The sequence below is a fragment of the Lissotriton helveticus genome, chromosome 3_1 (assembly GCF_964261635.1).
Source record: "Lissotriton helveticus chromosome 3_1, aLisHel1.1, whole genome shotgun sequence".
NCBI lineage: Eukaryota > Metazoa > Chordata > Amphibia > Caudata > Salamandridae > Lissotriton > Lissotriton helveticus.
Genome location: NC_136061.1, coordinates 49,709,105 through 49,734,066, shown reverse-complemented (window position 1 = coordinate 49,734,066; position 24,962 = coordinate 49,709,105). Strand labels below are relative to the sequence as shown.

Here is a 24,962-nt window from a genome sequence, read left to right as displayed (position 1 = left end):
TTTAAACTTTTGTTTTTTCCAGCCCATGATTGCTTCCATTTAACGTGTTGAATTGTGGGATTTGCAGTCCAAACTCTGTCGTTTTTCCCTCTCTTTGCTGATGACTTTCAGTTTTCCCTCCAAATTTCTCCTTTGCTCTGTGCTAAGACCTGTATGTTAAATCAGTGCACCCCCAGCCACCATTTTTTGTTCACAAGCCAATGAAACCAACGCCCTTAAATCCCCTCCCCCCCCCAGCAACAGGGATATTCTACATCAGAGGGTGCTTCTGTGAGCTGTTTAAACTGTGTTTACTAGGGACTGTGCACTTCGTTTTTTGGCCAGTAGAGGGAGTAAAGTTTTATTCATACAGTATTGTTGAATATATGACACTACTTAGCATGCCATTTCTTCGCATGTAGTGTGATGTTTTTACATCGCATCTACCATTACTCAGCATATTTTTAATTAGCAAACCATTACTCCGCAAATGCATTTGGAAAATAAGAAACTGCTTTTACTGCGCAGTTAATTACTTCGCAGACCACTACTCCGAAAATATGTACTATTTTTAAAAAAAAATAAAGTAACCTAACCCCTGAGACGGGATTACAGGGAAATAGGGGTTTGGGTGGGGGAGTATTTTTAAATATATTTTTAATAATAATAGTCGGTTATTAAATTTAATACACATCTTTTTTTCACAATGTTTATTTTCTTTTAATAAACACCCAAACACTTTGAAAGGTTTAAAATTATTTTTGTAACTTTTAATAAATAAATAAACACCCCTGCACTTCGCAAAATACAAATGGCAAATACACTACACTACACAAACGTTTCAACACTACTCTAATCCCTTCAACACTACCTTTAGCACAACCCTACACTGTGCCACAGTCCTGCCCCTACACGCCAACTTTTCCCTAAATGTCCCCCTGACACCACCCTAACCCCTAAAACACTACCCTACACTACATAACCCCTACTCCCAGTCCGTTCCCTACACTCAAACACTACCCTACACGACCCCCTGACACTACCCTAAACCCTAAAACACTACCCTACACTACACAAACACTACAACACTACCCAAAACCCTATAACTCTTCACCCAGTATGACACTACCCCCAGTCCGTCCCCTACACTGATACACTACCCTACACGATCCCCTTACGCTACCCTAAACCCTAAAACACTACACTACACACTACACTACACAAACACTACAACACTACCCTAAACCCTAAATTACTACCCCATCACGAACCTATCCCTACTACCAGTCTGTCCCCTACACTAAAACACTACCCTACACAACCCTCCGAAACTACCCTAAACACAAAAAAACTACCCTACACTACACAAACACTACAACACTACCCTAAACCTTAAATCACTACCCCCAGCACGACCCTACCCCTACTACCAGTCCGTCTCCTATACTTAAACACTACCCTACACAACCCTCTGACACTACCCTAAACCCTCAAATACTACCATACACTACACAAACACTACAAACACTACCCTAAAACACAACCCCCTGCACTACACTAAAGCTAAAAAACTAGTAGTCAAACACCCTTAAAAAAATACACACTCCCACTTACCTCTCTCCCATTTGCACGTCCCGTCGAAGTAAAATAATGCGGAGTAATAGCATTTGCGAGGTAACAGAATGCTATGTAAAAACATGCGAAGTAAAAGAAACGCAACCTAAAAAATAGCAGTTCGTAGAAATGCCCGCGTAGTAATGGTGTGTTGCCAGTATTGTTATATTTCAAGTTAGTGAGGCCTTTACCTGCAGAAGTCCAAAGTGTGGATTGAGCCTGTCTGTCTCCTAGGAGATTCTGAACAGGAAAAGCTGGTCCCCAGCCCTCCCCCCCAGGCCAGCAGAGCCAGGACTGGGGATTGGCTATTCATCTACCAGGCAACTCTGAGTCGTCCCCTCACACTAGCCCAGGCCCCTTAAGGCCTTGCTGGGTGCACCCCAAATCATTCTCCTCCTTCTCTCCTCCTTCTTGTGAGTTGCAGCCTCCTTGTGCCCCAGATTGCAGTGAGCAGAGTCTAGGAAGTGGTAAGGAGACAGACTAGTGCTGTCTCTTCCCAAGACGAAAGTTTAAAAAAAAAAAACGATTTTCCCTTTCTGTGATTTCTGTCTTTGCCTGTGGCTGTTACAGTTTAAAAATTGTAGTATTAACCTGCCTGTAATTGGATATTTTATCACCTATTTTGTGTTTTAAACTTGTGTTTTTTCCTGCCCATGATTGCTTCCATTTAACGTGTTGAAATGTGGGATTTGCAGTCCAAACTCTGTCGTTTTACCCTCTCTTTGCTGATGACTTTCAGTTTTCCCTCCAAATTTCTCCTTTGCTCTGTGCTAAGACCTGTATGTTAAAACAGTGCACCCCCAGCCACCATTTTGTGTTCATAAGCCAGTGAAACCAGCCCCCCTTCCCCCCTAGCAACAGGGATATTCTACATCAGAGGGTGCTTCTGTGGGCTGTGTTGACTAGGGACTGTGCACTTCGTTTTTTGGCCAGTTAAGGGAGTAAAGTTTTATTCAAACAGTATTGTTAGATTTCGAGTTAGTGAGGCCTTTACCTGCAGAAGTCCAAAGTGTGGATTGAGCCTGGCTGTCTCCTAGGAGATTCCGAACAGGAAAACCAGCTTCCAACTCCCTGGCCAGCAAACCTTGTCTGAGGTCGCTGGGACCTTATATGGTCTGATATTGTGTGGTACATGTGTACACTGATTGGTGGTTGTATCTGATGTTTCTATTGGATTAGGGTTAGTGTCCTCATTGGTTGGGTATTTGAGTGTTCTGATTGGTTTCTGGGTCTGTGATTCAATCAATGTGGGGTTGGGACTAGGGCTAGGGTTAGGATTTCTATTGAAAGTAGGGACTAGGGTTTCCTGTGTTATTGGTTGTTGGGATTAGGGTGGGACTAGGGCTGGGGTTAGACTTTTAATTGGAAGTAGCGATTAGGGCTTCTGGTGTTATTGGTTGCTGGACTGGTTGTGGGACTAAGAGTAGGGTTAGGCTTTCTATTGGAAGTAGGGATAAGGGCTTCCTGTGCCATTAGTTGCTTGGACTTGGGGTGGGACTACTGGTAGGGCTAGGGCCTCTATTGTACATAGAGATTAGGGTTTTTGAATTGATTGGGTGCTTGGACAAGGGCTAAGATTGGCTGTAAGGTCCTGGTCTCCTATTGGTTCTAGATTTTTAGAGCTAGTGTTGGGATTGGATAGTGTTAGGGCTAGGGCTCCCATTGGCTGACGGGGTCACCTGATTACTAGGGCTATAAAAGACCAGGCTTAGGGTGTCTCAGCCCAGGCGTCGAGGCTAAGGGCGGAGAGGACAAGGGCAGTTGAGCCTGTTCGAGACTGACCAGGGCCAGCTCCAGAAATGCTGCCCAATATACATACCTCCATTATGCATCCATATACTTTCAATGTACTTATGGATCTATATATTTATCACTTTCTTCTAATTTAGCATTTCCAATGCGCTTCCCTATTTCTCAGCATATACTTCGCTCAATATATCCTCCACATCCACTCTCTCATTTAACCCCAAGCCCCATGCCACTACCATGACCCCCAAAATAACCCTTTCTAGACTCTCCTACTCTACCCCTCCTTGCACCATCTTACACCTCTTTTACTATACCGATCCCCCAAAACAAACCTTTCTAAACTCTTCCCTCTTTTCTATCCCTCCCCAACCCTTCTCAATCCAAATAACTGACCAACATATCCACCACTAAAATTACTTTCATGTTTTACCATACTAATTCAACACTAATCCTGATGGGTTCCAGAGTATCGTGCTACTTGCGCTTCAAAACCCCATCAGGGGTAGCAAGCCCTTCACTATCCCGCCACCTATCCTTCTCTACCTAAATAACTGAATAACATATCCACTACTCAAAGTACTTCATATTTTATATACTAATTTTCAACACTAATCCTTTATGAGTTCTGGAGTGGCGTGCTACTCGCCAGAAAAGTGCTTCAACATCCCTCAGGGGTAACAAGTGCTATATGAAGTGCTATATGAATGCAAACCTTTCTTCCCCTTTTATCCCTCCGCTATCCTTCTCACTCCAAATAACTGACTAATATCCACTGTGAGAAGTTGGCCTGGTATATGATGTTCACTATTCTAGTGGGCACCCTGTATCAGTCCAAACAACCCTTATGGTGATGGTTGTAAAGTCAACCTTATAGACCAGCTATCCTAGTGGTAGCATGGACAAAGCAGTCTTAGGCTAACACTTTAGAGAGCATGTGAAGCCAATTGTTTTACCAATAACAATCCCTTGAATACCAAATGAAAGGACACCACACAAGGTATATATCAAATATATAAGTATTTATTACTAACACAACCCCTCTGCACTCTTTATGAGGTCAGAGTTCGAGATACAGCACAAGTTACTCAATAAGTTGCACAAATAAAATTCTGCCCTAGGGGCCTCACGAACCACATACTAAAGAAGTGGTATAAGAACCACTTCAGGAAAGGTGAGTAGGCCTAGGGCCTAGGAAATCGCTGGCGCTACACTGATCAACCAAAGAACTGGAATTAGGAGACCCACATGATGCGTGTGCAGTGTCTACACACACAAGCGAGTTACCATAGACTTTCAATGGGAACGTAAAGTTTACAAAGTAGTTGATTTTGGACACTTCCGGGTGGACTACGGGAAAACCCTGTTAAACTAGGACACTTGGATAGTTGTTACCTACGGGAGTTACCTCACCCAGCGAAGTCGGTGCATAGGTGTTCTTTTGTGCCGGGTTTCGTCGTCGAATCCTATGGAGAGATGCAAGAAGATGCTGCAGGCAACCAGGAGGAAGATGTCCGGGTGGATCCAAGGGTGTATCGGAGTCGAGAAGAACCTGAAAGCAGAGGGGACAGAGTCTGGGTCACTAGCCAGTGACTGGGAAGGAACCAGGAAGGAACCAGGCGATGTCGAAATGCAATCAGGTGAGGATGTGAAGCTTGTCTCTGCAGCCACGTGGACCAGGAGGCGTCGGCGATGACCAGGAGCTGGATATGGACTGTCCCACGAAGGATCTCGCTGTTGGCGGCGTCGGTATCCGGTTTGGACCCAACAAGCCGTGGCAGAGGCAACCCACGCAGGAAGGGACGATCGGATTCTGTTCAGACCAGCAAGGTCTGTGGAGCTTCCCCTTTACTGGAAAGCAGGAGCAAGCCCAGAGCAACCAGTCAAGTGGTGTTGATTCAAAAGGATGTCTTCAGGAGGGCCACTAGCCAACGGGCTAGCAACCGCGAAGACGCGTCGAGGAGAAATGCAGGCACAGGCCCCACTCGGCACTCATGGAGTGTGGAGGGCTGAGCTTCGGTGCACTTACTGCTCGGGGTTGGGGCTTCTCAAACCCCAATGCACAACTTCGAGGACGCCTCAGAAGCTCGTGTCTCTGGTCGGTAGCAGCATTAGTTTGTGGTCCGGGTCTAGAAGACTGACACCAGGAGCATTGAGTGCCTCCCGGAGGAGCTTCACGGTGCATGGAATCATTCCTCCAACATCATTTACGGTGTTGGGGTATGGTTCCAACATGTTTGGTACCAAACATGACAGGGTGCGTTACAGCCAGTTTAGAGTTAGCCATCGCATAATGACACATGGCCAATCTATGTATCGGAATGGCTGATGCACTTACAACCCAGGAGAATGGACTCCATGGTTTGTAGGGGTTTCCTGCTCATGCAGGGGCACCCTCACACTTATAACCAAGCACCCTGCCTTCAGGATTGAAAGGCCTGCCTTAGGGTTGATTTATAGGTTTTAAGTGCAGTGACCTCAGATATAAGAAAACGTATATCTGTCGTAAATGGTGCTAGCACCAGCTTAAATAGACTGCAATGGCAGGCCTGTAGTTACAATTGTAGTGGTCCCCATCAGTGGCATACTACATGCTTCATCCCATGGGGGACCCTTGGGGTACCTATGCCAAGTACAAGGGAACATCTGTAGCCAATGTGGGTTGTACCTAAGTACTCACCATGCCCCATTTAGGGAAGAAGCACAGAGACGGGGGTACTGATTTGCAGGATCCCAGTCAGAATAGTCAGAAAAACATAATGACACCAGCAAAAAGTGTGGGGGGGGGCCATGAAAGCAGCTCTTACTTGCCTACACCAGTGCATAGGCCTTTGCAGTTGGGCTGCCTGAAATATAGTTCCATGTCTGGAACCCCAAATCCCCCCAGGAGCATGGGACGTTGAAGCACGGATAGCGAGACTAATTTCCGAGCGGGTCCCCAGGTAAGCTCAGACTCCAGGCTCCGCAATGACCGAAAAATTGGCCTGGGAGTTACCAATGGCAGAGTCGCAAAGAAATATAGGAGCCACAGGAGAATTAGCATCTTTGTCACAGAGGCCCTGCCCATGGGTTAGAGGGGCAACCGCATCCAACAATGCATGGACTGGTTAATCAAGGCCAAGGCCCTACTATACGTATACATTTGCCTTGAGGTAATGAAAGTGTCAAAGCTCCAGGGGAGGTGCTCCAGCTCTTCTCTGGGTTCCGGTGCTAAGCAGCGCAGAGGAAACATGCGAGACTTATCCCAGTTGACCCTGAGGCCTGTCATCGACCCAAAAAGATCAAGCAGGTCATAAAGGGATGGTTGTGATTGAACAGGATCCCTAAGGTACACCAACACATTATCTGTTTACAAAGATATCATATGCCAATCTGGTCCCACCCTAACACACCCAAAAGAGCCTCTAACACACAGCGTGGCAGCGAGTAGTTCCATGGAAAGTGCGAATAGCACCGGGGATAGGGAACACCCTTAGCGAGTCCCTCTGGCTACAGGAAAAGACCACGAGATCTGCATGCCGGTGCAGACCCATGCCATACTCACTCACACATACCGTCACTTATATTCTCCAACACTCACATATGCTGCCTTTCACATATGCAGTTACTCACTCATAAACCACTGAGACATCCATTACACTAACCGACACAGCCATATGCACAGTCACTCACCCATATAGTCCCACACAGACGCACTCATGAACCAATTCACCCACTCATAGATCCGTGCAGCGAGTCATACACCCCTTACCCACCCACACAGACACTCAGGCACCCATACAGGTACTCAGACAACTAATCAATAACCCATATAGACACTCATGTACCTACTCACCAACCTATGCAGCCACGTATACACCAACTGACAAACTGATACACACATTCACATAGATTAGTTACTCACCCATACGTTCACTAAGACATGTTTAATCACTCACTATACAGTCAGTCACGCACCCACTAAATCATCCATACAGACACGCATACACCCACTCATTCTTCGAATACACCTTGGCATATAGAAATGTAGTATTCTTAAACTTTAGAAACACTCAGTCACTGGATGATGTCATCTGTGATGTCACTGACCATATCATGAGTGATGTAAATAATATGTGACATAATCAGCAGTGCTTTGCGGGGGCACAAGTTATAGTTAGCTCAGCTAACTGTCACGGTTGAATTTCTCTGGTTTTGTATGAGTAAATTGTCAGCCTAACTATAACGATCCTGTAACCTGTTGTTTTTTCAGTGAATATATATATATGTATTCTTTTTTTCACTGACAAAACCAAAGGTTAAAGGGACATTATAGTTAGGGTCAGATTTCACTCGTACAAAACCATAGAAATTCAGCAGTTATATTTAACTGAGCTAACTAAAACTTACACCCCTGCAATGCACTGCTTACGACTTCACATCATGACATGATCAGTGCCAACACTCATGATATCATCCAGTGATTGTGAGTGTTTTCTAAAAGTTCTGAGTATTAAAGATGTATAGCAAGATACTACAAATGTTAAATCAGAAAACATGTACTACTAATGAGTGATACTATTTGTAACATATTTTGTGCGCCTGCCTTCCCCAACCAGTCCTGCTACTGGAGGTTGGTTTTTGCTCCTCAGATTTTTTTGGGGGTTCTCATTTTCCGGTGATCTGGGAGTTTGCCATTTTCTGCTGAGGTTGTTAAGGACTGTGGCTCCTGGCACTCCACCTTGATTGCCTTGACCGGTTCCTCAATCACTGCTTATCGATGGTCCACGCCTTTGAGCGCCTACCCGTCCATTGCCCTGTGATGGTCCCCAATTGGACGCTCTCTCCCCTCCAGACTTGATTGTCCACTTATAGGGCTCCCTTGTCTCACCCCCTCCTTATGGTCCCCCAACTTTGCCCAGATAACCCAACACGGTGATTGAATTTGGCGCTGGACTTAATGACTATGTGACTCCACCTGTGCTATTGTCCCTTTCACTCTTTTTGGGACTTCATGATGTACTGTTCCTCCACTGCCGGTCTGCCAGAATTGACCTGCTTCCCAGCCCCTTTTTTCAACTCCCCTCACCTACCCAGCCGGACATTGGGCACAGTTTATCTCGTCTCCCTCCTGTGTCTCGTCTCCCTGCTGTGTCTCCTTTCCTCCCCTCCCCTGACCTTTGACCTGACCTGTCCTGGCCCTTAGTCCCCACCCTGTTTATCTGTGAATTTTCCCTCGTCAATTGAGATCTAGCTATTTTGTCTGATGCCCGATGGAGCTATCTGGTTTAGCTATAGGGGAGACTGACCGGGGACTCCCTCCTTGGACGTCACCTACCCAGTCAGTCTTTAGACAGACTTCCTTTCGTCTCTCCTGTCGTCTCTTCCCGCATCCTCCATCTATTTATGTCTCTCCTTCTCTCCTCTCTCAATGTATTGAGACTGAACTATTTTGTCTGATGCCCGATGGAGCTACCTGGTTTACCTATAGAGGAGATGGGCCGTGGATTCCCTCCTTGGTCGTCACCTACCCAGTCGATCTTTAGACAGACTTTCTTTCGTCTCTCCTTGTTGTCTCTTCCCTTATCCTCCCTTTCTCACCTCCGCTGCCCCCTCCACCACTTTTCTCTTTCCTTTCTCTCCTCTCCTAATTGTATTGCCTATTTCTTGATGTATTGTGTAATTGTTGACCTTTTTCTGTTACATTGTTGATTCTCATGTAAAGGGCTCTGATACCTTAGGGTCTAGCCAGCGCTATATAAAACTCTTTACATAAATAAGTGAGTGACTGTGTGTGTGGCTATGTGCGTGCGTTAGTGGGTTTGTCAGTGGTATATGGGTGGGTGAGTGAGTGGGCATGTGAGTGACTATATGGGTGAATGAGCAAAGTGAGAGTGGCTGTATGGGTGAGTGTGTGCTTGTTTTTGTGACTGTATATGTGAGTGAGTACATGTGTTAGTATAAGTATGAGTTAGTGAGTGGGTGCATGAGTAATTGTATGGGTGAGTGAGTGGCTGAGTGATTAACTCTATGATTGAGTGAGTAGGTGTATGAGTAGCTGTATGTGTGACTGACTCAGTGTGTGAGTGGCTGTAAGGGTGGGTAAGTGGATGAATGAGTGGGTGTAGGGGTGAGTTAGTGGTTGTGTGAGTGGGTGTATAGGTGAGTGGATGCTCGCAGGCAGGTCGCTCCCCACGCTGCTGCACGGCTCTGCCTGCATTGTTTTTGCCTATTCTTGTATTTCCCCCCTGTGCCTAACTTGCTTTCTTGCCCAGACTTCTTTTTATTACCCTGTGCCTGTACTTGCTTTCTTGTCCAGACTTCTTTTTAGGTTTCGCCTGTCGAAAGCTGCGCACCGCGCAGCTTTTCGGCGCAGGCAAAATCTTATGTGTACAGTATGTGTGTGTTGTCCCGCCCCTCTGTTCCATTGGCTAGCTCCATAAATGGAGGCTAGCCATTGGAACAGAGATCTGTCCGTCAATGCCGGAGCAGATTCGTGGGCGTTCCCGCGATTTTTACTCATCCCGCCCCTTTGCGATCGTCATGCGGCGGTGGACGGGTGTTTTTTTTTTTTAACCGTGTTGTTTTCGTCTTTTTCGAAATGCCTTTAGCCGGATTGGTGGTGTTTTTATTTGCGATCAGGTAAGCAGCATTTTGTTTATATGTTAAACTGTTTGTTTTACGTCTTTGTGTGTCTCGTTGCTGCCTCGTGTTGTGAATGTTTCGCTTTGCACGGTATGCTTGTAACTTGTGCCCGTTCCGGCCCCCCCTCCCGCTGTCCATGTGCCCGTTAACCCGCCCCTCCCGCTGTCCGTGAGCCGTTAACCCGCCCCCCCCCTCCTGCTGTCCGTGCTTAATGCTTGTTGTTTTGGTGTCCGAGAGCTGAAGACTATAATAACGAGACTCATACCAAGAAAACCATAGCCTTTGGCTTGCTCCTGGGCCGCAACGCAAGACAGGCTGCTGTGCTCGTACGGTGAGATAACAGTGCATGCAGCGGAGCTAAGCCTGCCTGCAGAGTGCTCGTACGGTGAGATAACAGTGCATGCAGGGGTGCTAAGCCTGCCTGCAGAGTGCACGTACGGTGAGATAACAGTGCTTGTAGGGGAGCTAAGCCTGCCTTAAGGGTGCTCGTACGGTGAGATAACAGTACATGCAAGGGAGCGAACAGAACACCGATGTGGGAATAACAGGACATATGTGGGGATCTTAGAGTACCTTTCCGTGGTGCCCAGACAACATATACAGCGAGCTCAGAGGACATGGGGCTAAGTGTCTGAGCAGGGAACCAACTAAGTTAACGTGCACTGGAACTCACTCAGTATGCCTTCACGGGAGCTCAGTGTGCCTGTAAGGCGAGATTGAGATCTCCCCAGCACCCGGGTCCGCTGCCCCACACTCCTGACACTCACCGCCGCGAGCAGGGAGCAATGGTTCTCCAATCATCCACCCCACCTACGCTGCGCTGCTGGAATTAGTCGGGGTCCCACACACAGGGTTTCCGCCCGGTGAGATCTCTGAATGAGCGGCCTCAGTTCCGAGCCGGACCGGGACAAGCAGCGCCAGGCAGGAGCTGTCATCAATGGGCGAAGAGTGCTGGGGTGGCGGGGGCGCGGTGCCTGCAGACCCCCACAACTGGCAGGGGCAGCACAGCCGGGCCCGGCACAGCCCGTAGGTACACACGCGGAGCCCCCGGTCATGCTCGGCCAGGAAGCTGCAGCAATGCTGCAGATGTGCACTGCCGTAAAAAAGTTCAGCACTGACTTCCTGAGCAGGACATCACCACGAGCCCTCTACCCCGTTAAAAAGACATACGTGCACTCCAGTGGAGAGCGCTACTTACTGCTGGGAGTCCTCTTGTGCCTGCACTTCGTGCGCTGCTGTCGCCGCGGGAGGGAGTCCAGGCATGCACAGTCCGATTTTGCAGAAAAGCTTCACCAGGGACCCGATTCCAAAAGGTGAAAAAAACAACAGGAAAAAACGTGCGTGTGCGCCAGAGGGTGAGGAAGCAGCTCTGCCTGTCGGTGCTGCTGGCTGTGATCTGTGACTGAACTGCTGCACTAGTCTCAGGAGACTCCTGGCAGCTCACACGGACAGGCACACTCCACACTGCATCTATTAACGAGCAGCTCGGCAGCTCCCGGAAATGGAGTCCAGGCCAAGGGGCGCTCGCAGCTGCGGCTGGAATCAAGTGCCTAGCACTCCAGCCGCCCGCTTACACACACACGGGCTTCTTAGTCTAAGAAGAAACATCCATCCCTCCCATCTCCTCCCCCACCGTCAGACTCGAGGCTTCAAGCTCTAACTTGTGCATTTGAAACAGTGACCACAGCGCCATGAAACCGCCCAACTCTGGAAGGACAGATCTGAATATGGAACCAGAGGCAGTTCATGTTATGTGTATGTCTCTGGGTGGGTGTGTGTGGCTCTGGGTGGGTGTGTGTGGGGCTCTGGGTGGGTGTGTGTGTTGCACCGGATGTGTGTGTGTGTGGCTCTGGGTGGGTGTGTGTGTGGCTCTGGGTGTGTGTGTGGCTCTGGGTGTGTGTGGGTGGCTCTGGGTGTGTGTGTGTGGCTCTGTGTGTGTGTGTGTGGCTCCGTGTGTGTGTGTGTGTGTGTGTGGCTCTGAGTGTGTGTGTGTGGTAGTAATTGCTGTCTGCTGAGCTAGTCCGTAGGGTACAATAGGTCACACATTTGCGAAAGATTAAGCTAATGACAATGTAAATGCAAATGACATTTATTTATGTGTCTTCAAAACCAAATCATAAATACAAATTTTAACATTTACAATGCCAATAGCTCTAACTTTTCCAAAGGCGAAACCATTGCATTGTAAATGCTTGTTATTCCCCTGTGCCTGTTCTTGCTTTCTTGCCCAGACTTGTTTTTATTCCGCTGTGACTAACTTGCTTTCTTGCCCAGACTTGTTTTTATTCCTCTATGCCTGTACTTGTTTTCTTGCCTAAACTTGTTTTTCCTTCCTGTGCCCAGTTCTCCCGCGGCCTACCAATTGTTCCCACCACTGCGTCCCTGCGGCCCCACCCCCCTGCAATCCCATTCACCTCCCCGCTCCCGCCTCCCAGCCGCTCCTCCCTCCCACATCTCTTCATAAGGAGGTCGCACAGCAGGCACGTAGAGGGTGTGCCACTGGCGCGCCAAAGGCGCGCCTAAGGCAAGCCTATCTGCGCCCATCCGTGCCTGGACCACGCCCAGCGCCAGGACCCCGTGAATGCCCCTACGCCCGACACCGCTTTGTTACCAGAACCTTCCATGCACTCAACACCGGATGGTCACACACCTGCTTCTTTGCCGCCCCGAAGCGCACCCACAGAGCTTTCACCTGCCGGAACTGCAGGTTCACAAGCATCCGCCCCACCATGCTGCCTACCAGGAAAGTACCCAACCACCTCAGATGCATCCTTCTCAACACCCGCTCCGCTCGCAAACACACCGTTGAACTCTGGGACCTACTCGACTCAACCTCCCCAGATGTGGCCTTCCTGATGGAGGCCTGGCTGAAACCCGCCTCGGCACCCGACAGCCATAGCCGTCCCGGAAGGCTACAAGATCACCCGCAGGGACCGCACCAACGGAGTAGGAGGAGGAATCGCCATCGTCCACAGAAACACTCTCAGAGTCTCGACCAACACCAACGACACCCTCAGCACCGCCGAACACCTGCACTTTCAGATCCACACTGAACCCAATACCACCCTAAGAGAAACTCTCATCTACAGACCCCCTGGACCCCGACCACAGTTCAGCGACTCTATCTTCGACTTAGTCAGCACACACGCCCTCGCCTCCACGGACTACATCCTCCTCAGGGACCTGAATTTGCACCTCGAGAACAACAACGACATCAACTCCACCACCCTGATCGATAACCTAGTCAACCTCGGACTCAGACAACTCGTCACAACACCCACCCACTCTGCCGGTCACACGCTTGACCTCATCTTCTCCGCAAGCCCCCACATCTCCTACAACCACACCACCGAACTCCACTGGACCGACCATCGCTGCATCCACTTCACCTTAAAAAAAAACACCATGCACCACTGCACCCAACAGATGCCTCGTCGCTGCTGGAGCAAAGTCACCGAAGACTAGCTAACCACCACCCTCGCCCAGAGAACACCCGCCAACCCCACCAACCCTAACACCGCCGCCTGCAACCTCAGACAGTGGATCAACAACTGTGCCAACACCCTCGCCCCGATCAAGAAACCCTCCAACAGTCACACCAACAAGAAAGCCAGCTGGTTCACTGAAGACCTCGGGGCCTTCAAGCAAACCTGCCGAAAGCTGGAGAAGATCTGCCTCCGTGAACGAACACCGGACAGCCACGCCGCCCACAAGAATGCCACCCGCAGACACCATCACCTCGTCAGATCCACCAAAAGGGCCTCCTTCAAAGACCGCCTAGACAACAACGCGCACAACAGCAAAGAGCTCTCCAATATCGTGAAGGAACTCTCCAACACCAGCTCCAACACCAACGACGTCCCACCCTCGTAAGACCTATGCGACTCGCTGGCCACCTTCTTCCACCGCAAGATCACAGACAACCACGACAAATTCAACGCCACGACCACCCCAACAACCACTGAGACCTCCGCCTCCACATCAACCATCCGCACCAACCGCCTGCTCTCCTGGACCAACATCAACGACGACAACACCATCAAGATCATGAACACCATTCACTCCGGATCTCCATCAGACCCATGCCCACACCCCACATCTTCAACAAAGCCAGCCCCATCTCCGGAAAGTTATCAACACCTCCTTCGAGACAGCAACCTTCCCGGAGAGCTGGAAGCACGCCGAGATCAACGCCTTACTTAAGAAACCCAAGGCAGACCCCAAGGACCTCAAGAACTTCCGGCCCATCTCCCTGCTCCCGTTCCCGGCAAAGGTCATCGAGAAGACGGTCAAAGAACAACTGACCCGCTACCTTGAGGAGAACAACATCCTGGACCCTTCCCAGTCCCTGCTGGACAACGGAGAAATGGCGGCCCTCATCTTCCTGGACCTGTCAGCCGCCTTTGACACGGTCTGCCACCACACACCACGAACACGCCTCCACAATGCCAGGATCCAAGAGAAGTCCCTGGACTGGACCACCTCCCTCTCTGGCAGAACACAGAGTGTCCGCCTTCCCCCCTTCTGCTCCGAAGCCACAAAGAACATCTGCGGTGTTCCCCAGGGCTCATCTCTCAGCCCAACTCTGTTTAACATCTACATGGCACCGCTCGCCCACGTCTCTGTCGGCACGACCTCAACATCATCTCCTACGCCGAAGACACCCAGCTGATCCTCTGCCTCACCAAGGACCCCCACACCGCCAAAACCAACCTTCACGAAGGAATGAAGGCCATCGCTGAATGGATGAGGAACAGCCGACTGAAGCTGAACTCGGACAAGACGTAGTTCGTCATCCTCTGATCCACCCCTTTGTCCTGGTACGACTCCTGGTTGCCGACTGCACTGGGAACCGCTCCAACACCCACCGACCACGCAGGCAACCTAGGAGTCTTCCTCGACTCCACCCTCTCCATGACTAAACAAGTCAACGCCATCTCCTCCTCCTGCTTTAACACCCTTCGCATGCTCCGCAGGATCTACAAGTGGATCCCCACTGAAAAAAGAAGAACGGTCACCCATCCCCTCGTCAGCAGCAGGTTGTACTACGGAAACGCCCTCTACGCAGGAGCCTCGGCAAAACTCCTGAGCTGGCTACAACGCATCCAGAACACCTCTGCCCGCCTGATCCTTGACATACCTAGCTGCAGCCACATCACATCTCACCTGAGAGACCTGCACTGGCTCCCGGTCAACAAGAGGATAACCTTCAAGCTCCTCACCCATGCACACAAAGCACTCCACGACACCGGACCAGCGTACCTCAACAGACGACTCAGCTTCTACACCCCCACCCGGCAACTCCGCTCTGCCGACCTCGCCCTCGCCACAGTCCCCCGCTTCCGAAGAGCAACCTCCGGCGGCAGATCGTTCTCCCACCATGCCGCCAAGACCTGGAACACCCTCCCCATCCTCCCTACGGCAGACCCAAGACCAGCTGACCTTCAGAAGACTCCTCAAGACCTGGCTTTTTGAGTAGTAGCAGCATTCCCCACCCCAGCGACTTGAGTCCCTCACGGGTGAGTAGTGCGCTTTACAAATGATATGATTGATGATTGAGTGGCTCTATGGATCAGTAAATGGATGTGTTAGTGCTTATGTGGGTCTGTGAATGGGTATGTCAGTGGTTGTATTGGAGTGGGAATGGGTGTATGAAACTTTCTATGTGGGTGTGTGTGGGTGTGTGAGTAGTTCTGTGGAGGATGTCATCAGTGATGTCACTTAAGACGACATCAGTGATGACGCTGACCATTTTATGAGTGATGTAATATTTGAGGTCATAAGCAGTGCATTCGTGGGACATGAGTTATAGTTAGCTCAGGTAACTATAATTGCTGAATTTCTATGGTTTTGTATGAGTGAAATCTGAGCCTTACTATAATGTAAGGTTGCTGTCACATTTGTTTGGGGGAGGGGTGATGGGGGGATGGCAGACAAGGGGCTAGTGGCGGGGTGTGTTGGAGCAGTGTTGGGTGTCCGAGTTGCATGATCGTTGGCTCCATTGCATCTGTTGTCGTTCAGGTGTGGCTCTGGGCTGGGCTCCCTTTATGTTGCACGTTGTAGTCCGACTTTACACCAGCTCAGAGCAGGTGTAAACTCACCATATCACCTGTTTTGTACTCTCTTCACGATCTTGCTGGTGGTTGAGAAACTTGCAAAGTGATGTGTTTGCTGCTTTTTGCATGGGAACGCCTACTCTACATCTCATTACCAATATTTGCCGGGGTCATCCGTGACGATGCATTTTGAAGCTGCTATCGCTGATAAACTGGTGACATGTTCATTATTTTAAAAAAACAACAAGAAGAGGGCCACGTCGGCCCCCCTCCCGTGGTCTTCATTCTCCAGGGCCTGGCCTCACCGTTGGGGACCATGGGGGGATCCCCAATGCTCCCACGGTCCCTCCAGCTCCACGCGTACTGTGGGAGATGGCATTGCTTTTCCACATGTGGAGCTGCTGACATGCAACTCCCCGTGTGGAAAAGCAATCAGCTTTGGATTTTGGAATCGAGAGCAGGTTCCCCAGCTCTCGCTTCCAAAATCCAAAGCAAGTTTGCTATGACAGAGCGGTAGCAGCGAGGTTCCTGCCCTCTCATAGCAAAGAGCAGTGTCCCAGGGGTGGGCACCCCGGGGCACTGCAGGAGCAGGCCCTGGGGGGTGGCAGTCCCCAGGACCATAACTGGCTCCAGGCCCCCCTCCCAACATGAATGAAGCCCCGGGGTGGTGGTGGTCCCCGAGGATGCGGGGGCCCCCGCTATTATTTTTTAAGAAAGGCCCCTGGGACCTAGCCCACCTGGGGGCCTCATTAAAATAAAACGCTGGAATCCACGCTTATTTTTTTTTAATTGCTTTTTTTGGCCCTGGGGGTCCTTCTGGGACCCCCTGAGCAGGCCTAGGGGGTCAGGGGGATTCTACCCTGCCCACTTCTCTTGTTTTGTATCTTTGATTCTCTGTTTTCTGGTGACTCACTTCTACCGAGTAACAAGGTGGCTGCCAACACTTCCTGGTTTGGAGTGTTGACAGCCAATTAGAATGAAGCGTGTGGTCGTGGCAGCCAATTAGAATGAAGCTCGTGGTCGGGAAGGGTCGCAACCCAACCGCTGCCCTAGATATTGAAACTTTTATTTTTTTATTTTTCCCAGCAACTACTGAACGGATTTACCCCATTAAGAAAAAAAGTCGCTTTCTGATCCACGCACTACCTTTTTGCCAAATTTGGGGTAATTCCATTCAGCAGTTTCGGCTGTAGCCTTGCCCAAAGTTTCCTAAGGGAAATTGATTTTTTGACTCTTATCTTTTGAATTTCTCAAAAACTACTGAACGGATTTACACCATTTAAAAAAAAGGTCGCTTTCTGAACCAAGCTCTACCTTTTTGCCAAATTTGGGCTAATTTAATTCAGCAGTTTGGCCCGTGTCCAAATTTCCTTTGGAAATTAACATGGGGAAAACGCGTTTTGGGACCCCCTTTTTCTCAGCCCCCGCTTGACAAATCACCCCCAAACTTTCAGGATATGAGCTGACCTGGATAGGTTCTAACTATAACAACCTACCTATATATATATATGTCATGTGATCAAGGCTATCTCTAGCCGAAACGCGTCATGGCGGACTGGTGCTGGGCTAATATACAATAAAAACATTTGCACCTTCTCTGGGTCTCGCTGTTCCTGTTTGCTATTTGGCAGTGATTGCTCTTGCTGTTTATTTCATCGCGGGAACACCACGTACCTCATATATATATATATATATATATAGATATATATATATTGTTAGACCTGACACCTTTGGCGTGGTTCTTCCCCCATCTTTTTGCCTCTGACTCATGTATTTTTGATGCTGTGCTGGATTTCGTCTTTGCTGGTTTAGATGCTTTGGACACTCTGCCACTGCTGATCAGTGTCAGAGTGTAAGTGCTCCCTCTGTAAATTGCCATATTGATTAAATATACCTGATTGGCATATTTGCATCACCATGAAGTCCATTATGTGTGCCAGGGCTGGTGATGACAAATGCTACTAGTGGGCCTGCAGCGCAGATTGCGCCACCCACATGAGTAGCCCTAAAAAGGTGACTCAGGCCTGCCAGTGCAGGGCCTGTGTGCAGTCAGTGACTGCCTGTCCCCCTGGCCAGTATCACCACTGGCTGGGCCTAACCCTTCCCTGTCTGGGCACATCAGTCACCCCTATGGAAGGCTCAAGGTACCCCCCTGGGCAGGGTGCAGTGTATGGATAAGGTAGAGCATGTACTAGTGCAGGTCACATGCTCTGGTAGTGGGCAGCAGCCATTTTGTGCGCTCACTGCTGTAAGGTTATCTTGCTCCATAGAGTAACATTTAGGAGGCTGGTCCCATGGGATACCAGCCTATCTCCCCATAGGAACAAGATGGAACATGAGTGAAAGATATCCCTGAACTCAGAATTTAATAACACATCTTTTAGTGAAGGTTGTTTTTAAATCCTGTGTTGGAGAATAGCACTTTTAGAAAGTGGCTGTTCTCTTGTCTAAACCTTTCTGTGTGCCTGGGTTTGTGGAATGCCTGTCTGGTCTGGGTGTGACGGGGGCTGCAGAACCCCCGGAGGAGGGGGTTGGAATCTGTCCCGGGGGAAAGAAAGAGTCCCGGGAGCCTCGCGAAGGAGCGCATTTGCAGCGCTTGAGGCCCGCAAGTAAGAGTACACGTGGGCAGTGATCCCTTGCTCGTTTTGTGAGCGTATGTGCCGGAAGTCAGCCAGTAGTGCTTAGTTCGAACCCTGATTCCTGTGGCACATTTTTACATCAGCATTGTTTTGGAATGCTCGTTTTTGAGAACACATGTTTCTGAAGTAAGTCAACATTGCTTATTTTGGAGACTGATTCACAAGAGACTTGAGACTATCCTTTTTATTAAGAACTTCCTATTTACAAGTACTGCAACCATTAAGATTAAGAGCAACCTTTGAGTGATAAAGTGATTATTGTGCAACTATCGTATTTACCATGCTGAAACTAGATAAAGCTATATATTTTTATAAAATATACTTACCTGTGTGGTCTCAGTTTGTGGTGGATTGGGGATTATTGTTGTGTTAAGTGCAAATATTATACACATTGCCTTTGATTAGCCTAGACTGCTCGTGCCATGCTACCTAGAGGGTGAGCAGGGGTTATCTCAGAGGGCTATTCCTTCACCCTGACTAGAAGCAAGGGTCCCTACTTGGTCTAAGGTACCTACCTCTGCCAACTAGAGACCCCCAGTTCTAATATATATATATATATATATATATATATATATATATATATATATATATATATATATATATATATATATCCACACGATCAGGAAGCACAATGAGGAATGCCTCAGGAAGCTTGAAATTAAAGTTCATTTATTAAGCACTCGAGCACTTGCCAACAGCTCCCAAACACGAAACCACAGGCTCCAATATAACTGCTCTGCCAGACGCGTTTCCGGATATTAAATCCCTTCATCAGTGGCACAGACGGAAGTGACAACTTCGCATTCAATTATAAGTACCTGCCCATACGGGCGTGGCGTTTCCCAATGTCTCATGGTTTATGTAGTTTATATCCCAAGTGGGTGCGAAGTTCTCTGCCATGATAAAATGCAAATAAGAAAACCCAAGTGGATCGAAACTCTGGGTTCGGCTTTGTAGCTGCAACTGCTTTTTAGTGTTCAAGGGCGAACTTTGCGCAGGCTCCGGTCCTGAATTGGGACCTGCGCCGCTTCCTCCTGTTGATTCCAGGCTCGAGAAGCAAGCCTGGACAGACCCGCAGATTACGGTGGGCCTCTCCCCGTTAGGCGTGCAAGCCCCAAATTATCCACACGATCAGGAAGCACAATGAGGAATGCCTCAGGAAGCTTGAAATTAAAGTTCATTTATTAAGCGCTCGAGCACTTGCCAACAGCTCCCAAACACGAAACCACAGGCTCCAATATAACTGCTCTGCCAGACGCGTTTCCGGATATTAAATCCCTTCATCAGTGGTTTCGTGTTTGGGAGCTGTTGGCAAGTGCTCGAGTGCTTAATAAATTAACTTTAATTTCAAGCTTCCTGAGGCATTCCTCATTGTGCTTCCTGATCGTGTGGATAATTTGGGGCTTGCACGCCTAACGGGGAGAGGCCCACCGTAATCTGCGGGTCTGTCCAGGCTTGCTTCTCGAGCCTGGAATCAACAGGAGGAAGCGGCGCAGGTCCCAATTCTGGACCGGAGCCTGCGCAAAGTTCGCCCTTGAACACTGAAAAGCAGTTGCAGCTACAACGCCGAACCCAGAGTTTCGATCCACTTGGGTTTTCTTATTTGCATTTTATCACGGCAGAGAACTTCGCACCCACTTGGGATATAAACTACATAAACCATGAGACATTGGGAAACGCCACGCCCGTATGGGCAGGTACTTATAATTGAATGCGAAGTTGTCACTTCCGTCTGTGCCACTGATGAAGGGATTTAATATCCGGAAACGCGTCTGGCAGAGCAGTTATATTGGAGCCTGTGGTTTCCTGTTTGGGAGCTGTTGGCAAGTGCTCGAGTGCTTAATAAATGAACTTTAATTTCAAGCTTCCTGAGGCATTCCTCATTGTGCTTCCTGATCGTGTGGATATATATATATATATATATATATATATATCAATTCCATGATCCACACAATACTCCTCGCATCCAAGGTTGTATGAAAAAGCACGAGCCCAAAGTTGCATCCAAAAGATTTTATTTCGTAACTGGCAACAACATTTATGTTATTTTGTCACATGTTTTTTATTTAAACCAATGAAGTGCACACAACTTGACTCGTGAGCAAGGGAAATCTCCCGAAACGCGTCGAGTTATCTATCTGTTGCCAGTTACGAAATAAAATCTTTTGGATGCAACTTTGGGCTCGTGCTTTTTCATACAACCTTGGATGCGAGGAGTATTGTGTGGATCATGGAATTGATGAAAGGGCTCGCCACCCAGCACGAGCCCCTGTCACGAAGAGGATGAGTCAAGGCGGCGTTCGGCGTCTGCCGAAATTAATGAATTGATATATATATATATATATATATATATATATATATATATATCTATATATATATATATATATATATATATATATATATAGATAGATATATAGATATATACGTAAATGGAAACAGATATATATGTGTTTATATAAGTATATATTTATATATAGTTTTAAAAATTTGTGGAATATATTTAATTTACATACTACAAAGTACATTTATATATTAACATTTTAGCATTCACTACTTTAAACTCTATTTATATTTAAAAAGCGATATTTTTGTCTATTTTTTGACTAAATTAGTGCCAACAATATTGTTTTCCGATAGTTGTGCACTTACCATTATACATATAAGAGCACAATATTATGGTAAACAATGTTTTAACACAATAATTTTGTCAATGACATTGTTTTCCAAGCTATTGTGTCAGTGATCCATTGCATTGGCCATTTTTAAACTATGATCTCTTTTAAAGAAGGTAGTTACAAAATATGCAAACTTCAATCACTCACTCAAAGCATTTAACATAGTACTGGAGTGGAACAATGCTCTGCCGCATGTGCCTACATGATAGTGTGTTCCGTATGATTGAATTATTGCATGATGCCACTTTGTAAAAGCCGCACAGTGTAATGTGCATTGCTTCCAAAATTGTCAAGAACTGATTTATTGTTCAACTGGTCTTTGTAGTGGGAGACAGCCATGACAACGCGGGCTTTACACCACGCTGCCATTACAACGCTGCCATCACAACGCAAGTTGTTACAACGACTTGCGCCGGATGACGCTAGATACTAAGGAATAGTAGATTTACTATTCCAACACCTTCCATACTGTCGCGTAGGCTGGAGTTGGAATAGTAAATCATACTATTCCAAAATCCAGCGCCTACAGCGCAAGTCGTTGTAACGACTTGCGTTGTAATGGATGCGTCGTAATGGCAGCGCGGTGTAAAGGCCAGCGTTGTCATGACGTACATCCCTTTGTAGTATATTCTGGGGCGCAAATTTATTTTGCAAGTTTATGGTTGTACATATATTTATTAATGCTACCAAGAATGGTCCTCCTTTTCCAAATGCCAAACGAATTCTACTAATTCAGTCTCAATGCGTATCAGCCCCAGGTCGCCCACTGCCTTTTTTAGTTGAGTACACTACGCTTGCTTCAGTCTCACACCCCCTTAATATGAGTGACTAAGCTATGCCCCTGTTCACTGTCTGTCGTCATATTAGAAAGGCCTCAACCCTTGCTAAAGAATAAGGACAATATGTCGGGCAAGGAAGACCGGACCACTTCCTGCCCCATCTCAGTAGGCTCACAGATCAGCACCCATCACCAGGTGGAGACTTTAAAAAAATGGATGGAAGGGTTAGAGGTAAGTAGCAGGGTAAGCATGAGCCTAGAGGCATGAGACACACACAGAATCAAATGTCTAAGCATTTTTAAGTATAAGTTTATTGGGATTTTACTTTAGAGGTACCTGTCACACAGGAAAGATTTGCCCTTTAGTATTTTCTAAAAGTAGGTAATGCATCTGTCAATCTCATGGGGGGGTTATTCTTTGTATCAGTAATTTTAATGTTACACTTAGAGGTCGGTATTGTTGAAGCCTGTCTGCCCTTGCACCACTGACATTGTATGTATGTGCTTTTAACAGGATACAACCCTCCATCAACGCCCACCACAAGCCCTCAACCCTCAACACCTTCGAGCCCCCCACCAGGTACACTTTGCTTCTCAATTACTGCTGAATGGTTTCTTGGTAATAGTAACATGATGATGTCTGCCCTAGCACTATGCTATAGCAGTGGTTCTCAACCTGTGGTCCGGCGACTCCTGGCGCTCCGCAAAGCCCAAGTAGTGGGGTCCGTGATTGCTTAGAAAATGAAATAATATTAACAGATCAGTAAAGTTAATATAAATAAAGAAATAAAAGGTACAATTGAAATTTTAAAAAGTTCTGTAAATATGTAGGAATTTGAATTCGATGGTTAAAAATGAAGTTTTGCATCCTCAGATTGAATTGTGGGAGCAGTGCAAGTGCATCACACAGAATATAGTAAGGATGATGCGTGGCCTCAATTGAATTTATAAAAAGCTCCCACTTTCCTATAACATGTTTATTCTTTTTGTATATTTGTTTATGAATTAAAATAAATACCGAATTTCTTGTGTATTTGTTTGATGAATGCTTGTTTCAGGTTTTTTTGTGTATTGTTTCGCCATTCAAATCATGGAGAAAATAAATAGGCCGCGGTCCTTGGCTTGCAGTAATGACTCTGTGGAGGTCCCCGGGTTCCAGTACTGATTAAGTGGGGGTCCACAGAAGTAAAAATGTAAAGAAACACTGTCCTATAGCTGGTGTCTCCAACTAGTCGATTGTGAGCTACTAGGAGGGGCATATTATCAAGAAACAGCTTTAAGATTATCACCACTTTAGCAGCAGAAAACTGCAGCTAAAGCGGTGATAATGGGCTTGATAATACACCATAGAGTATTCCCATAGAAGCCCAGGTTAACACCAGAACATGGGCTTCTATGGGAATTCACAAGGGCATATATTCAAGCCCATTATCGCCGCTTTAGTAGCAGTTTTCTGCCGCTAAAGCGGCGATAATGTTAACGCTGTTTCTTGATAATATGCCCCTTAGTTCCCAGGCACCTTCAAAGTAGCTTGCAGCCTTGAGTTCATTTTTAAATAAGCACAGGGCCAAATTTTTGGTTTAACATTAAGGGAAGGATGTGTTTACTTTATGTTATTATCATCAGGCTGCAGATAGAAGAGCCTTATAATGAGCAGTGCTCAGTAATATTTAGGGGCCAGGCTGGGTCACAGAAGTGAACAAATGAAGCACTGTAGTATTTAACTTTTAAATAAAAGTCCTTGTTGACTCAATATTAGAGTGTCAGGACAAAATATACCCAGTTACTCACCCATATACCACTGACACATCCACTCACCTACACATACACACACACACTCACTAACACCTACAGCCACCGACTCACCCACGATGGGCTGTGTCCCATCCATGTATGCCCCCCCCTCCTTAATGCAGATGTGTAAGTGACAAGGGCTCTGGACTACCTCAAATGGTCATGTATAGTCTCAGAGCATAACTTATAAAAGTAAACAACAATCGCCACTGGGCGGTGCACGCAGAAGCGCCCGCACATGAGTCCAAATATTGAAAGTAAGAATACAAAAAATAAAAGAGCATCCAATCAACAGACTACATAGAAACAATGGTAGGACGTGGCGTAGGAGAAAATCAACAGTGTCCAGTGGCCAGGCCCATGATTGATGGAAGCAGTTGGAGACCCCCATAGCAAGACAAGACCAGTATAGTGTAGAGTAGTGTCACCAGAGTTCCCCGTGGGGTGGGTGGTTAGGTAGAGGATGCGGTCAATGCCCTCTGGGTGATCGTCAGAGGAGATCATCAGAGGATCTCAGCCTGATCTTGAGGGCCGTGGTGCTGGAGGTAAAGGAATACTCAGCAACACAGGCTTCTGAGCAAGAGTATGGGTTTAGGGTGGCATGGGAATTTTTAGGGTTTACGGTGGGTATGGATTTTAGATTGGCAAGGAAATTTTTAGGCGTTACTGTGGGTATGGGTTATTGGATGGCGAGGGAATTTTTAGTGTTTCTAGACTTGCCTCTATTCTTTGTGCCGGTTGATAAATCTTCACAAAATGTTCCCATAAAAGTGTCCCATTGATTCTAACTCTGAATGGAAATTTTTGGGGGTATAGAAAAAGGAGAAGGTAAAATAAAAGTGTGATTCCCAAGTTAATTACTTAGAATATTTAGACACTCCTGCAGCCTAAACCGCAGGAAAGAATTACACAAAGTTGGGGAGAAAGATAGATTCTGTTCCGGAGATCACCCTATTACATATTTGGTGTAAATCCGTTCATTAGTTTTTGAGACATTATAGGAAACCAAATTTGTATGTCTGGGCATATATGGTACTTTTGTAGTACCTTAGTGATG

At 47.3% G+C, this 24,962-nt stretch overlaps 1 protein-coding gene across 2 annotated transcripts in view; it reads left to right on the top strand.

Moving 5' to 3' along the window:
- Positions 1-24,962, top strand: part of LOC144824395 (indian hedgehog protein-like) — a 52,122-nt gene that overhangs the window by 2,616 nt on the left and 24,544 nt on the right. Inside the window, exon 2 of one of the 2 annotated variants that reach the window (XM_078683503.1) lies at positions 22,626-22,691. The exons of the other annotated variant lie outside the window; for it this stretch is intronic. Coding sequence (XP_078539629.1) covers positions 22,626-22,691 — 66 coding nt within the window. The remainder of the gene's footprint in view (positions 1-22,625; positions 22,692-24,962) is intronic. 2 annotated transcript variants of the gene reach the window in all.